The following is a 14,070-nucleotide window of genomic DNA, read 5'->3' on the forward strand; positions in this document are numbered from 1 at the left end:
TTTTTGACTGCCACTGGATGTTGAGTGGTGTTTTCAGAAAACTATCCATAATGACATCACAAGCTCTTTCTTGAGAGGGTCTCAACATTTTGGTTGTATAGCTGGGATTATGTTTTGCAATCTGCATTACTTTGCAGTTATCGATATTGAATTTCATCTTCCATTTTGTTGCTCAGTAACCCATTTTATGAGATCCCTTTGTAATTCTTTGCAGTCTCCTTTAGACTTGACACAAATTACTCAAGAAAGTTGTCTGCAGATTTTGCCACCTCACTGTTTACCCCTTTTTCCTCTGGCCACAGTGGACATACCTAGGAAACACCAATATTTGTCTCTTTCCAGTATGAAATCTTACTGTCTATCCTATCCTTTGTTTCTTGTCTTTTAATGAGTTAGAATATCCTCTCATGGATCACTATCCCATGACTGCTTACTTTGCTTAGGAACCTTCAGCAAAAGACCATGTTAGGGTTTTCTGAATGTCTAGGTACATGATATCCACTGGATCACTCTTCTCCAAATTTGTTGACCCCCTCAAGTGATTATGATAAATTGGTGAAGTATGATTTGCCTTACAAAAAAAATGTGTTAACTCTTCCCCCAACAAATCATATTGATTTATGTTGATATTTACCAGAGTTTCAACCAATTTGTCCGGTACTGAAGTTAGGCTTACTGGCCCATAATTGCCAGGATCATTTCAGGAGCTTCTTTTAAAAATTGATGTCACACTACCTATCCTCCAGCTATCAGGAAGATAGATAATGCAATCCAATTTTACCACTCCACAGGGTAACTGACTGGGCATAAAGCCAGCATCAACCTCGGCTAAATCTGGCCTACTGTATATATAATGTCATTTTGCTGTACTGAATATTTTTTCCTTGGGAAAAAAATAACCAAAAGTTTGAAAACCTCTGGTCTTCTATTAACAAGCAAAAATGTGATTCAGTGTACCACTTGGCTGTTATAGGTCCCTCGGCACACATGCTGAATCAGGTAATTTGCCATATCCAATTCTGCATATGACTCTGAACATACTCTAGGGTTGGATCTATGAAATCATTAATTGAATTACCTTCTGGATGTGACAAGTGATGTATTAGTCTGTGCTCCCCTTGTGGTTTCTAAGGCATTAAGCCTAATGGGGATAATCAAATGTATGGAGATAGATTTGAACCAAGGCTTTCCTACTTTGCATAATTTCCTTATGCACTTTATGCAGATCCACTTCTCTTAGTTGCAGTGCTGACTTAAGACTATTTTCTTTTCACTATAGGATGAAAAGAACAATGTGAATTTCCTTTTCACCATACTCCGAACTCTTCTAAAATATCACTGTAAAATTTAAATAACTGTATTAAAGGATCTTAGTCTTAAAGATGACTCTGGCTTAATTATATGGCTTTACTATGTTGTGCTGTGTATTCCTGTTCTCTGTATGTTGAACTCCCTCCCTTTTTATTTAACCATTCAGGTTTCTAATAGCATTTATAAGCTTTTTAGTTCATCTGTAGTAACAGAAAGTTTTCTACAGCTCTTTTTTGTAGGCACCTACAAAAATGAAATCTAATCTTTTTCTAATCTTCCCCAAAGTTCTTGGGGATTACATATAGGACTTTGAATTATGTCTGTGAGGGTATGTCTACACTACGGGACAAAGTCAAAATAAGATATACAACTTCAACAACGTTAATTGCATAGCTGAAGTCGAAATACTTTAACATGGCTTTTGACACTGTCTACACAGCAGGAAATCAAAGGGATAACACTCTTCTTTCAAGTTCCCTTACTCCTCATGAAAGCAGGGTTACCGGCATCGACCAGAATACCCCTCTCAGTTCAAATTAGCTGTTTTAACTAGACCTGCTAATTTGTACCCTGGAAGATAGACAGTGGCAGCTTTGATCTTCCTCTGTAGTATAGACATACCCGAATAGTGTTAAGGTTCAATCATTAAGTTTGGCCCCTGGTCTGAACATAACTGTAGTTCAGTATCTTCAGGTCTGGAATTTAGATTCGGGATCATCTGTATTTTGAAGTATACTAAGTTCAGTTTTTACTATTTTTACTGACAGTGCTTGATTTGCTTTTGACCTAATTCACTGTCTGGGCAGGGAAGCATATCTTACAGAGAAGGTGTTATGTATTTAAGGTCAGTTCTGGATCTAGTTTCTAGCAGGCACAAATGAAATGTATATTGCCCATCTGCTTAATCTCTTGTTTGTAATGCATCCATGTTATGTCTTGATAATAAGTGCATAGCCATAAATTTTATTCCAAAGATTTTAACTTTCCAGTATATCTGTCTGTGAACTATTCTTTATGTATGAAAAGACGATAGGTATTTTAAATACTAGTAGATTTAAAATGTTCTGCGAATTCTGTATAATGGATTTAAGTAAAAAAATCAACAAAGAAAATGTGGCAGTTGGTTGAACTCTTCTAAGCTTTTCAGTGCTTGCTTAAGGAGATATTTACGCATGAGAAGGCCTTTCCATTCATTTCCCCTTAAATATGCTCTATAATGGGTATTTTTCCTTGCTTCCAGAATTTTGGGGTATGCTGCTTATTTCTGAGCTTTCTAAAATACTGTCGTTTTTACCAGATTTGATTTTTGCAGAAGTTTATACCTGATATGCTCCAGCCTCAGTAGTATAAAAAATATGCTTCTACTTTAATGAATACTATTTCTGCAAGAAAAAAAATTTATATTTTTGTGAGACAGATGCTAACTACTGAATCATCAAGTCATAATACATAATAAGCCATTAATTGCAATATAAGCCATACAAAAGCACACATACATATACCAGGGCTTTTGAGAGTATAATTTGATCCTTCATCTCATTGTAAAAAAAAAAAAAGTGACATCTAGCCCCACATACATGAATCTGTACTTGATTTGGGTGTGAACATTATTTTCTTATGTATGTGGATTTTGCAACAGTGATCACTGCCATTTTCAGCTGAGATAGCATTATTGTAATACCACATTCTTTGATCTGCACCTTAACATCAGTGAGAAACTTCAACTTTCAAGGCATATGAGAGCCCATATAAGGAGCATTTCTTGAAAAAAAAAATGCACGGTACACCTGTGCTCTACAGTCTGCACTGGATTTTATTTGCTTTCTTGCGCAATTTATTGTATTGGTTATATTCTTTTAAGATCTTAAGTGGCCAGGTACTGCTTATTGCAGAGACCATTTTCCCTCTTCTCATGATTCCATAGACTAGTTAAATCATAGAATTACTGAACTATATGGCTAGAAATTCCTCAGATTCAATCCTCTGTCCCAGGGCAGGACAGACTAAACTGAGACCATCCCTGACATGTGTTTGTTTACTCCATTGCTAAAAACTTTCAATAATGGAGATTCCACAACCTCCCTTGGAAGCTTATTCCAGAGTTTAATTACCCTTATATCTAGATTTTTTTAAACTAATGTCTAACCGAAGGCTACTTCTACACTACGGGGTTTTTCTGGGATACTGGAGGTATCCCAGAAAAACTCCACTGTATCCAGAGAGAGCATCTGGTCTTCTGCCTTTTTTTTTTTTTTTTTTTTTTTGCAGAAGAGCAGACACGCTCTTTAAGAAGCCCTGTCTTTCTCCTTTCCGCAAGGAAGCAGGGCTCTTCTGAAAGAGGAGGGTTTTTTGAAATTTGGCCCAGTGTAGATGGGCCAAATTTCAGAAAAGCCTCTTCCGATAAAACATTGTGATCTAGACAGCCCCAACCTCCCTTGCTGCAGTTTAAGCCCATTACTTCTCCTATATCTATTGAGAACAATGGAATGCAGTTTTCTTTTTAGCAGCCCTTAATAATCTTCAAATATATTGTTAAGTCCTCCCTCTGTTATCTTTTTTTAACACTAAACATGCCCACTTTTGTTTACTTTTCCTGACAGGTCAGATTTTCTAAACTTGTAATCATTTTTGTTGCTCTCCTTTGGACTCTGTTGAATTTGTTTCTATCTTTCCTAAAGTGTAGAACCCAGAAATGGGCACAGCTTAGGCCTCACCAGTGCTGACTAGAGAGCGGCAGTTACTTCCTATGTCTTGGATGACAATCCCATTAGTACATCACAGAATATTAGCCTTTTCCCCAGCTACATGCATTGTTGACTCATACTCAAAGGCTACGTCTACACTGGCCCCTTTTTCGGAAGGGGCATGCTAATTTTGAAAGTGGGAATAGGGAAATCCGCGGGTGATTTAAATATCCCCCACGGATTTAAATAAACATGTCCGCAGCTTTTTTTCTGGCTTGGGGAAAAACCGGAAAAAAAGCGTCTAGACTGGCCCGATCCTCCGGAATAAAGCCCTATTCCGGAGGATCTCTTATTCCTACTTTGAAGTAGCTTTACTTTGAAGTAGGAATAAGAGATCCTCCGGAATAGGGCTTTATTCCGAAGGATCGGGCCAGTCTAGACGCTTTTTTTCCAGCTTTTCCCCAAGCCGGAAAAAAAGCAGCGGACATGTTTATTTAAATCCGCGGGGGATATTTAAATCCCCCGCGGATTTTCCTATTCCCACTTTCAAAATTAGCATGCCCCTTCCAAAAAAGGGGCCAGTGTAGACGTAGCCAAATTGTGATTCATTGTAACTTCCAGATTCTTTTTCCTCAGTGATACTACCTAGCCAGTTATTCCCATTTTACAGTTGGGCATTTGACTTCTTTTCTTCCAAATTGCAGCATTTCATCTTATTGAACTGAGACCAATTCTACAATTTGCTATGACCATTTTGAATTCTAATCCCATTCTCCAAAGTGCTAATAACCTCACCCAGTTTGGTGCCATTTGAAAGTTTAATATATGGCCTGTAACAGGGTGGCATTCACCTGCTGTGAGTGACCCTGTCTGCACTCCCCTAGTCCAAAAACCTTCTTTGGCAATTCTGCCCTCTGGTCAAATCACATTACAGTGTGAAATACTCAACACAACCCCCTTCTGGGGTACATCGTTATCATGGGCTCATCTTGGTGCCCTCTGTATAGTCTCTCAGTCTGTTTCCCCAGTGTCTGTTCCCCACTCTGATGGAGAGTGGTGCCTCCAGGACTACCCCTCTGACGACAGCTCCTTGCCCCTAGCTCAGAGTTTTATCACACTACATCAGTGTCAGCATAGTCCACAGTCTCTATCTAGCTCTCCACATGGAGGTATCTGTGGTGCTGCCACTCCCTCAGCCAGCCACTCATCCTGTGAGCCAAGTCATTAATGAAAATGTTGAATAATACTTGATACAGGACTGATTTCTGTGAGATCCCACTAAATGCGTCTCCAATTGGACAGTGAATCATTGATAACTTCTCTCTGTGTGTAGCCTTTCAACCAGTTGTGCCACTACTATATAGTAATTTCATCTAAACCATATTTCCCAAGTTTCTTTGAGAGACTGTCAAGTGGAATTTTGTCAAAAGTCTTAGTATAATCTAGTTATATCACATATATTGCTTCCCCTCTATCCACTAGACTAGTAACCTTGTAAAAGAAGGAAGTTGAGATGATTTGCTCTTGACAAATCCAGGCTGGCTATTCCTTATAATCCTGTTTCTAGATCTTCTGGGAAGTTGGGACTTCTTGAAGACTTTTTGTTTGTTTGTTTGTTTGTTTGTTTAGAACTGTCAAGGGTGTGGGGTATTTTTAAGCTATTGATTTCAGAACCAACTTTATTTGAGGGACATTTGGTCATATTTGTGTTTGTATCTATTATGCTCTATGGCACCTTATTCATTTAAAAGTTTAAGCATGAGTGTATGTGTCTTGAACATGAGATGCAGTACATTTTAAAAATATATAATTGAATACATAATGTAGGTCTCAGAACCTTGGGTTTGGCTTTGCTTTTAAGAGGTTGATTGATGTCTCCCCTGGTAGGCTTCTGTTCTCCAAGAAGTGTGTGCCTACAGAAATTCACAACCTCCTCATTTGCCTTTTATGAAAGCTTCCTTAAAGAGTATGTTATTTGATCAATAATGAATTAGAAACAACACCAGACTGGATTATAGCACTATAAAATATCAGCTCTCATGGGAGAAAAATTACTGCTGGCCAGACAGAGCAAGTTGTCAAAGTCTACATCCATGTTAGTGCCCACTAGTCCAGGAATATCAAGTAATTTTGAGAAATTATGTGCTATAAAATGTAAATTGCATGTCTAAAGTGCATGGTGGGATTGCTGCATTTTGTGGCACAAGTTGCTATGGTGCCGTGTCTGTACTTTCTTGGCTCTTGATGCAGTGTCACACTTACATTTATTAAGGGGCAATCAACATTTGCTAATGGGGGAGTATCAGTTCTTTCAGTTATTCTCCCTATCATTCTCTCTACTCACTCCATTATCCTAGCAGTTGCCATTGAACACATTGAATCAGAATACAGACAGATGTTATGGAAAACTTTCCCTTTCCCAAACTTTTGTTAATATGGAATATCAAATTCTGCAGTGCCTCTGCTATTCCACCCTTCATGTAAAAGTATTTGTGGGCCAAAATCTGCCCTTTAGATATTACATATAAGTATCATAGTCTGATGAAAATGTTTCTGTTTTTCATGAACCTAAGTGTGATAAAATTAGTATTGTAACCTTTGGAAGAGTAGGAGAAGCTTCTGATTATACTATAAGACTCAAACATGGCTATGAGAACAGACGTCTTTCACTGCTTATTAATTAGAGCCAGCTGCTGCATTTTGGAAGAAGGAATAGTTCTGAAAATCTTTCCCTACTCTAGGTAATATATCATCCTTGATCTGTGTTCAGAATTCCCAGTGATGTCAATCAAGGCCAGTATATACACCTGTAGCGGCAGCAGGATTACACTAAAAGATGATACTCTTTCAAACAGGCAAATATGGAAGCAAATTGCAGATTTGCATTTCAAAAAACACACAGTTAAACCATTCCTGAGGCTAGACTTCAGCATTAGTTTTAGCATTCATGATTTGTTCTGGTCTCAAAGCACCTAACAGTCCCCTTAGTTTTCTGATGTAAATGTAAAATGATCATTTTAGTCTTTTCATTGCAGTACAGTTTTCCCTCCAGATCCACCATTTTCTAATAGTGTAATATATTTTAGTGTTGATTTCAAGGTAATTTTCCCCTCATTTATTCAAGCTACAATTTTGTAGAGGAAATTTCAGGCACACTCACAGAAAATGTGTGGATATACTATCTCTGTTTTTGGTGGGGGTGATAGTGTATTATTGGATCTTCACATATTGGCTATGTCTAGACCACAATGATCTAGCGGGAAAAGGTCCAATAGTTTTTTCGGAAGAGGCTTTTCTGAATTTCGTGGCAGTAGGAAGACGGGGCTTCCAAAAGAGCACGTCTGCTCCTCCACAAAAAAAAAGTGGAAGAGCAGACGCGTTCCCTGGATATGGCAGAGTTTTTCTGGGATACTGGAGGTAACCCCCGTAGTGTAGACATAGCCATTATAATTGGATGGCTGTAGTATTTAGAGACCTCAGTCAAGATTGGAGCCTTGGTATTCTAGATGCTGTGCATATATAAACAAAGAGGCTATTCTTGCCTCAAAATTTTACAATATAAATAGAAAATCTAAATCTAAACAGAAAAAGGATGCAGGACAGGAATATTGTCCAGGTTACACATCAGGAAATGAGAGAGAGTAAGTGATTTGCCGAAGGTCACATAGGAAGTCTTTGACTGAAACAGGAATGAACCCAGTTCTCATAGGTCTCAGTTCAGTTGTAAACATGAGACTATCTTTCTTCTCTCATTTAATTAGTTGTAGAGACAGCTAAAACACATTTATGTATATAAACAAAGCCAAATTTCATATATTTATAATCCAGAGATGATACTTGTATTCTGCTTCTAGAATATGCTTTCATTGGACATACATTCTTTTTGCTTGCAAAATTAAAAAAGACTTATTAAAAATTAAAAAAGACCTACTTCAAAGTAGGAATAAGAGCCTCCGGCAAAGGGCGCTTTTTCCGGAGGATCGGGGCCAGTGTACATGCTCTTTTCCGGCTTTTTTAAAAGCCGGAAAAAAGCACCGGACATTTTTATTTAAATGCCGCAGGGGATATTTTAATCCCCCGCACATTTCCCTACTACGACTCATGAAATTTACATGCCCCTTCCGGAAAAGGGGCCAGTGCAGACGTAGCCTAATTGTATATCTGAAGTCAAAGTAGCTTAACTAAACTTTTGGCTATGTCCACACTGCAGGAAGTTGAAGGGAGAGCACTCTCCCTTTGATTTCTCTTTCTCCTCATAGAAACAGGACTACCAGCATCGACCGGCGTTCCCCACTCCATTTAAATTAGTTGTTTTAACTATAACCACTAATTTGAACCTTGGAAGATCAACAGCAGCAGCTCTGATCTTTTCTGTAGTGTTGACATACCCTACGAGAGCTAGCACAATCACATCGTCTTGAGCTGGGAATCACATAATCGGATCCAAGTGCAGACATAGCCTAAGTGACATGAGATAGGATTGTAGTGATCATATTATGATCTGCCAATTCCCTGTTGTTAGCCAACCTGGTAGGTAGGCTGTCATACAGGCTTCTGATCCTGCCAACTTAGCCTGGCTGGTTTAAAGGCATATATGTAGCAGTAGTGCAGTCCGTCTTTTGTCCTGCCCCTTGCTTCCTATAGGTTTCTTAAAAAAACTAGAATTAAAATAAGACTAAGTATAAGGATACTAATAATCAGAATTCATATTCTAGAGTTGAAGGGGTTAATACATTTCACTGGCTCTAACCTCAGGTTTTACAAATGCTTTTTTGTGATGCATTGAATTATCTTTTTTTAAGTTATCCTGGTCAGCTCCTTTACATCACAGGTACAAGAGGGATTAAAATAAACTGAGCACAAAGGATTGATAAAAGTTTTGCCATGTGACATGAGGGCCCTTGTTCTCATTACAAGTACAAATATATACATATCTGGACAGCTAGTGCCTAATATACTTTATTACACCATGTGCGGCTTTATTTACTTTCATTAATGGTTGTAGAACTGGATGCTAGGACAGGCCCTCCTTTGCATTTCTGAGATTTAGGATTCATGGGCCTCATTACACAAGGCATAACGGAGCAGTCGACAAGGGCTTCCCTTGTCGACTGCAGAGCGTCCAGACTACCACGCTCTGCCTCCAAACAGCTGATCGGCAGCACGGCAGCCATTTTGATGTAAACGAAGCGGCGATTATTTAAATCACCGCTTCAGTTCCCTATGTCTAGAAACCTCATCTACATAGCTCTGTCGACAGAGCCATGTAGTCTAGACATATCCTTACAGTCCATATTGTGAAATGACTCATTTGTAAATTCAAATTTCTGTGATCACCTCAGTAGTATATACTTGAATAAAAATGTGTGTGATATTTTATGGAAACAGAGGCTAACATATTTTTATAACACTCTTTTGCAGATGCTCCAACATTTGTGTCAAATCACACCTTGTATTATTCTTGGGAAGGCAATCCTATCAATATAAGCTGTGAAGTGCTATCTAATCCTGTAGCTTCAGTTCACTGGAGAAGAGGAAAATTAGTTTTACCTGCAAAAAATACTACCCATTTAAAGACCTATAGTGCTGGAAGAAAGCTCATATTAGAGGTAAGGTGAATTAGCAAATTATATTAGTGGTCAGAAATTATTACTGAGGTTATATAAAACACTTATGCATCAGAAATGTGATGTAATGAAAAAAAATTTCAGCAAAAAAAATAATTGTAGGAGCTATTTATCTCCATATTCCTTGTCATCAGCTAGAAAGAAGCCCAGGGTTCCAGTCAATTGTCTTACCTGTAGTTCACCATTTTCAGTGATTACTAATATAATCTGAGTTGTTTGCAAAGTAGTAAATAAAAATGAACATTTAAAAATAGTAACACAGATTCGGTAGCTTGATATTATCGATGAGTTAGGGCCTGAAATGAAATATTTTAGCTGTTTCCATCCAGCTCAAAGCACAATACAAAACTAACTGGCTTTCTGATTGGTAGTTTCCATAACAAGGTTGAGGATACAGACTAAAGTCCTTTCTTATCTCTCAAAGTCAGTCCCAATAAGTCAGGAACAAGCTATGTTGTCTGGCACACACTAGAGGAAAGACAAGATGCCAGGGATGTGATTTAATTAGGCCCCAACAACTTTATTAACTTAGCTCAATTAGGAACTATCCAGCAATAACTCATACAGTGCACATCATGATTCCTTACTTAATCATTTTCACCAGGGTCAGGGTTGACCTTAGCCCTTCTTTGCTTGGATTCAGGCACCCTTTCCTCATATGCTGGTTGAGAAGATGGAGAAGAGGAGATTGTCTCCTTACTATACCAGTCCCTAGAAGTCCCAGTTTTGTTTTCTGCCTTTCACTTTTGGGGATTCCATACCCTATGTCCATTTCCAGTTCTGGTTAATCAGGGAAATAGACCCAAGTGGAGTTAGTAAACATGGAAATAAAGGTAATATATTATCATCCTAATGCAATACAAAAAATATATAAAATATGTAAAATAAAAAGGAATGAAGTAACCTTGCTATCGTGCATATTATTTCAAATAGGCATCTGATATAGTTATTCTATGGAGTTATAAAGATAGTAGAACATGATTAGAAAGTTTAATATACATTTGGCTTAAAGTTACAATAGTGCAGCCACTGAAAAGTCAGAGTATTCTTCAGAAGAGTGCTGTGAAGGTAAATTAATTAATGTATATAAAGTGCTTTGGTGTCCTTAAATGAAAAGTGCTTTGAAAGTAAAAAGGAATATTATTGCTACTGTGGAGGGATAATTTTTCAGTATGACTTATATAAAATTATTCAAGGTTTAATAACGTTTAAAAATTTCCATTTACATGAGTAAAACAAAATCTTTTACATCTAATTGCTAATATACCTTTATATGAAATCTAATTCTATCAAGCTACTTTGTTCCTCATTCTTTTATAATTTAGGGTACGTCTACACTACAGCACTAGTTCGAACTAACTTAGTTCGAATTAGTTAATTCGAACTAAGCTAGTTCGAACTAGCGCATCTAGAACTAAAAACTAGTTCGAACTAGCGTTTTGCTAGTTCGAACTAGCGCGTCCACACTGATTGGACGCAGGGGGGCATTTAAGGGCAACTGAAACCGGTTCTGGCAGGGCATCAGGTCAGCAGTTGCTTTGTGTGGCTGCTGTCTGAGGCTATCTGAGGCTCGTGCTTAAAGGGACCCCCCCTGGACAGCCGGTTCTCAGCTTTTCCTGCTTGCTTGCCAACCTCACCGAGGGACAGCAAAGCGTCGGTCTCTGTGCCCGTCTGTGTCGGTGCTTCCCTTAGGGGGGGGCCGCCGCAGGTGGCAACATGGAGCCACGGCTCGCCCTGCACCTTCTGGTGCACGTTCTGGACTTGCTGCTGCAAGCCTGCCAGCAATGGCTCGAGGCTGCCTGGCACCACCTGGGGAACGTCAGCCCCCTGCCTCTCCGCCTGGCCGCCCTGGGGGCCGTGGAGGAGCCGCGGCGGCGCCCCGGCACCGGCGTGCCCCGCCGCATCTGGCGTCTGGACACCAGCAGCGACTGGTGGGACCGCATCGTCCTGGAGCGCTGGGACGACCGACAGTGGACCCAGAACTTTAGGATGAGGAGGGACACCTTCCTGGAGCTCTGCGAGTGGCTCGCCCCTGCCCTGCAAAGAAGGGACACTCGCATGAGGCCCGCCATCCCCCTCCAGAAGCGGGTGGCCATCGCCCTCTGGAAGCTCTCCACGCCGGACAGCTACCGATCCGTCGGGAACCAGTTCGGCGTGGGGAGATCCACTGTCGGAGCAGTGCTCATGCAGGTACGGCGCTCGTCGGCCACCGAGCCTGGGGGGAGGGGGGCTGCGAGGAGGGGATGGGCCGCCCCAGGGACAAAGGGGGGGGGCGGGAGGAGGCGAAAGCGCCCCGCACCGGAGGGGTCGGGCTGTCCCGGCCGTACTACACGCCGCCAGGGGGGTTGCTTCCGGGAGCGGGGCGCGGGGCACTGCCAGGGCACGCACGCTCCCAGCCACCCGGGCGCCCCACTGATTGACGCTTTGCTGTGTCTCTCTCCGCAGGTGGTCAAGGCCATCAACTGGGTGCTGCTCCGCAGGGTGGTCCGCCTCGCCGACCCGGATGCCGTCATCCGGGGATTCGGCGCCCTCGGCTTCCCCAACTGCGGGGGGGCCATCGACGGGACGCACATCCCCATCCGTGCCCCGGAACACCAGGCGTCCCGGTACGTGAACCGCAAGGGGTACTTCTCCGTCATCCTGCAGGCCGTGTGTGACCACCGGGGACAGTTCACGGACATAAATGTGGGCTGGTCCGGCAAAGCACACGACGCACGGGTGTACCGGAACTCCTCCGTGTGCCAGCGGCTGCAGGACGGGACCTTCTTCCCCGACCGCCACATCAGGGTCGGGGACGTGGACATGCCCGTCTGCCTGGTGGGGGATGCCGCCTACCCACTGCAGCCGTGGCTCATGAAGCCCTACACGGGGCACCTCAATCCCTCCCGCCAGGCCTTCAATAACAGGCTGAGCAGGGCCCGCATCGTGGTGGAGGGGGCCTTCGGGCGACTGAAAGCCCGCTTTCGATGCCTCCTCACCCGTCTGGACCTGGCCGAGCACAACATCCCTCCCGTGGTGGCGGCATGTTGTGTGCTCCACAATTTGTGTGAGCGGAAGGGGGAGGCTTTCCTGCCAGCCTGGATGGCTGAGGCTGACCGCATGGCTGGACACTACGGTCAGCCCCGCACCGCCGCCGTCCGGGAAGCCCAGCGGGGGGCCATCCGGATCCGGGAAGCCCTGCGGGAGAGCTTCCTGGTGGAGGAGGAGGAGGACTGACCTCTCCCTGCATGCCCCACCGGGGCCTTCTTCCACCCTACCCCCCCCTTCCCCCTTCCCCTCCCTACCTACTGTCAAATAAAGACACCTGTTTTTCCAACAAAAACGTCTGTTTATTTCACAGAACTGGGGTGGGGGAGGGAGGAATGAAGGTGGGAGAAGGGAGGGGGAAACCTGGGACGAGGGAGCTGGAAGGGGAGGGGAGGGAAGGGAGGAAGGGAAAGGAAAGCTCAGGGGTGGGAGTCCGGCTGCCTCTCCCGTCTCGCCACACTGCGGGTCCGGTGGCGTCGGTGGGGAATGGTTGTGGAGGGGGGGGCAGAGAGGACAGGGAGTGTGGAGGAAGCAGGAGCGGAAGCAGGAGGAGCAGGGGGAGCAAGAGGGGGAGCAAAAGGGGGAGCAAGAGGGGGAGCAGGGGGAGGAGGAAATGGAAAGCGGTCCAGCAGGCTCTGGAGGTGGCCTCGCAGGGCACGGCCCTGCTCCTCCAGGGCCTCCAGACTCCTCTGGCACAGCCTGAGGTCCTCCTGGACCCAGTGGTCCTGGATACGGAGCTGTCGGTCCAGGAACCGGAGATGCCGCCTCTGGTAGTCCTCCTGGTTCCTGGCTGTCCTGCTTGCCCGGGCGCGGGCGGCTGCTGCAGGCGGTGTGGTGCGCCCTGCAGGGCCCGGTGCTGCAGCTGTGGTGCAAGAAGACCAGCGGTCAATTACCCCAGGGGCCCAGGTGTGTGAAACCCAGCTCCCCTCTGCAAGGCCAGGGCCCCTGCAGGATCCCCAGCTGCTGCTCCGTGGTGGGCAAGGCCCAGGCGCACGGTCCCGGGGCTCCCTCTTGCCCCAGCCCCCCGTACACATAAGGGGAACACGAGGGTACTCACAGGTGGACGCCTCCCCGGCCTCTGATGATGCAGGCGAGCGGCTCTGTGGGGTGCCTCGGGGGTCCCGGGTCCTGGGAAGGCTGGCGGCAGGCTCCTGGCTCTCAGAGCCCTCCTCCTCCTCCTCCGTCTCCAGGAGCGGTCCCTCTGCCCCGGGGTCAATCACGTCCCGGGGGGCAGGGACGGCATGAGGCCCCAGGATGCGGTCCAGGGCATGGAAGTGGGGGCAGGCCTCCGGGTCAGCCCCTGGCAGGCAGGCCCGGGAGTAGGACTGCCGCAAGTCTTTAATCTTGCAGCGCACCTGCTCCCGGCTGCGCTGGTGGCCCCTGGCGGCCAGACTGGCAGCCATGCGTCCGTAGACGGCCGC

General features: G+C 44.0%; 1 protein-coding gene across 2 annotated transcripts in view; it reads left to right on the top strand.

The window, feature by feature from the left end:
- The window catches only part of NCAM2 (neural cell adhesion molecule 2), a 545,555-nt gene that overhangs the window by 386,591 nt on the left and 144,894 nt on the right, over positions 1 to 14,070 (top strand). For both annotated transcript variants that reach the window (XM_075910051.2, XM_006128839.5), the window contains exon 10: positions 9,417 to 9,604. In XM_075910051.2, coding sequence (XP_075766166.1) covers positions 9,417 to 9,604 — 188 coding nt within the window. The remainder of the gene's footprint in view (positions 1 to 9,416; positions 9,605 to 14,070) is intronic.

Source organism: Pelodiscus sinensis, chromosome 1, assembly GCF_052426305.1.
Source record: "Pelodiscus sinensis isolate ZL-2025 chromosome 1, ASM5242630v1, whole genome shotgun sequence".
NCBI classification, from domain to species: domain Eukaryota; kingdom Metazoa; phylum Chordata; order Testudines; family Trionychidae; genus Pelodiscus; species Pelodiscus sinensis.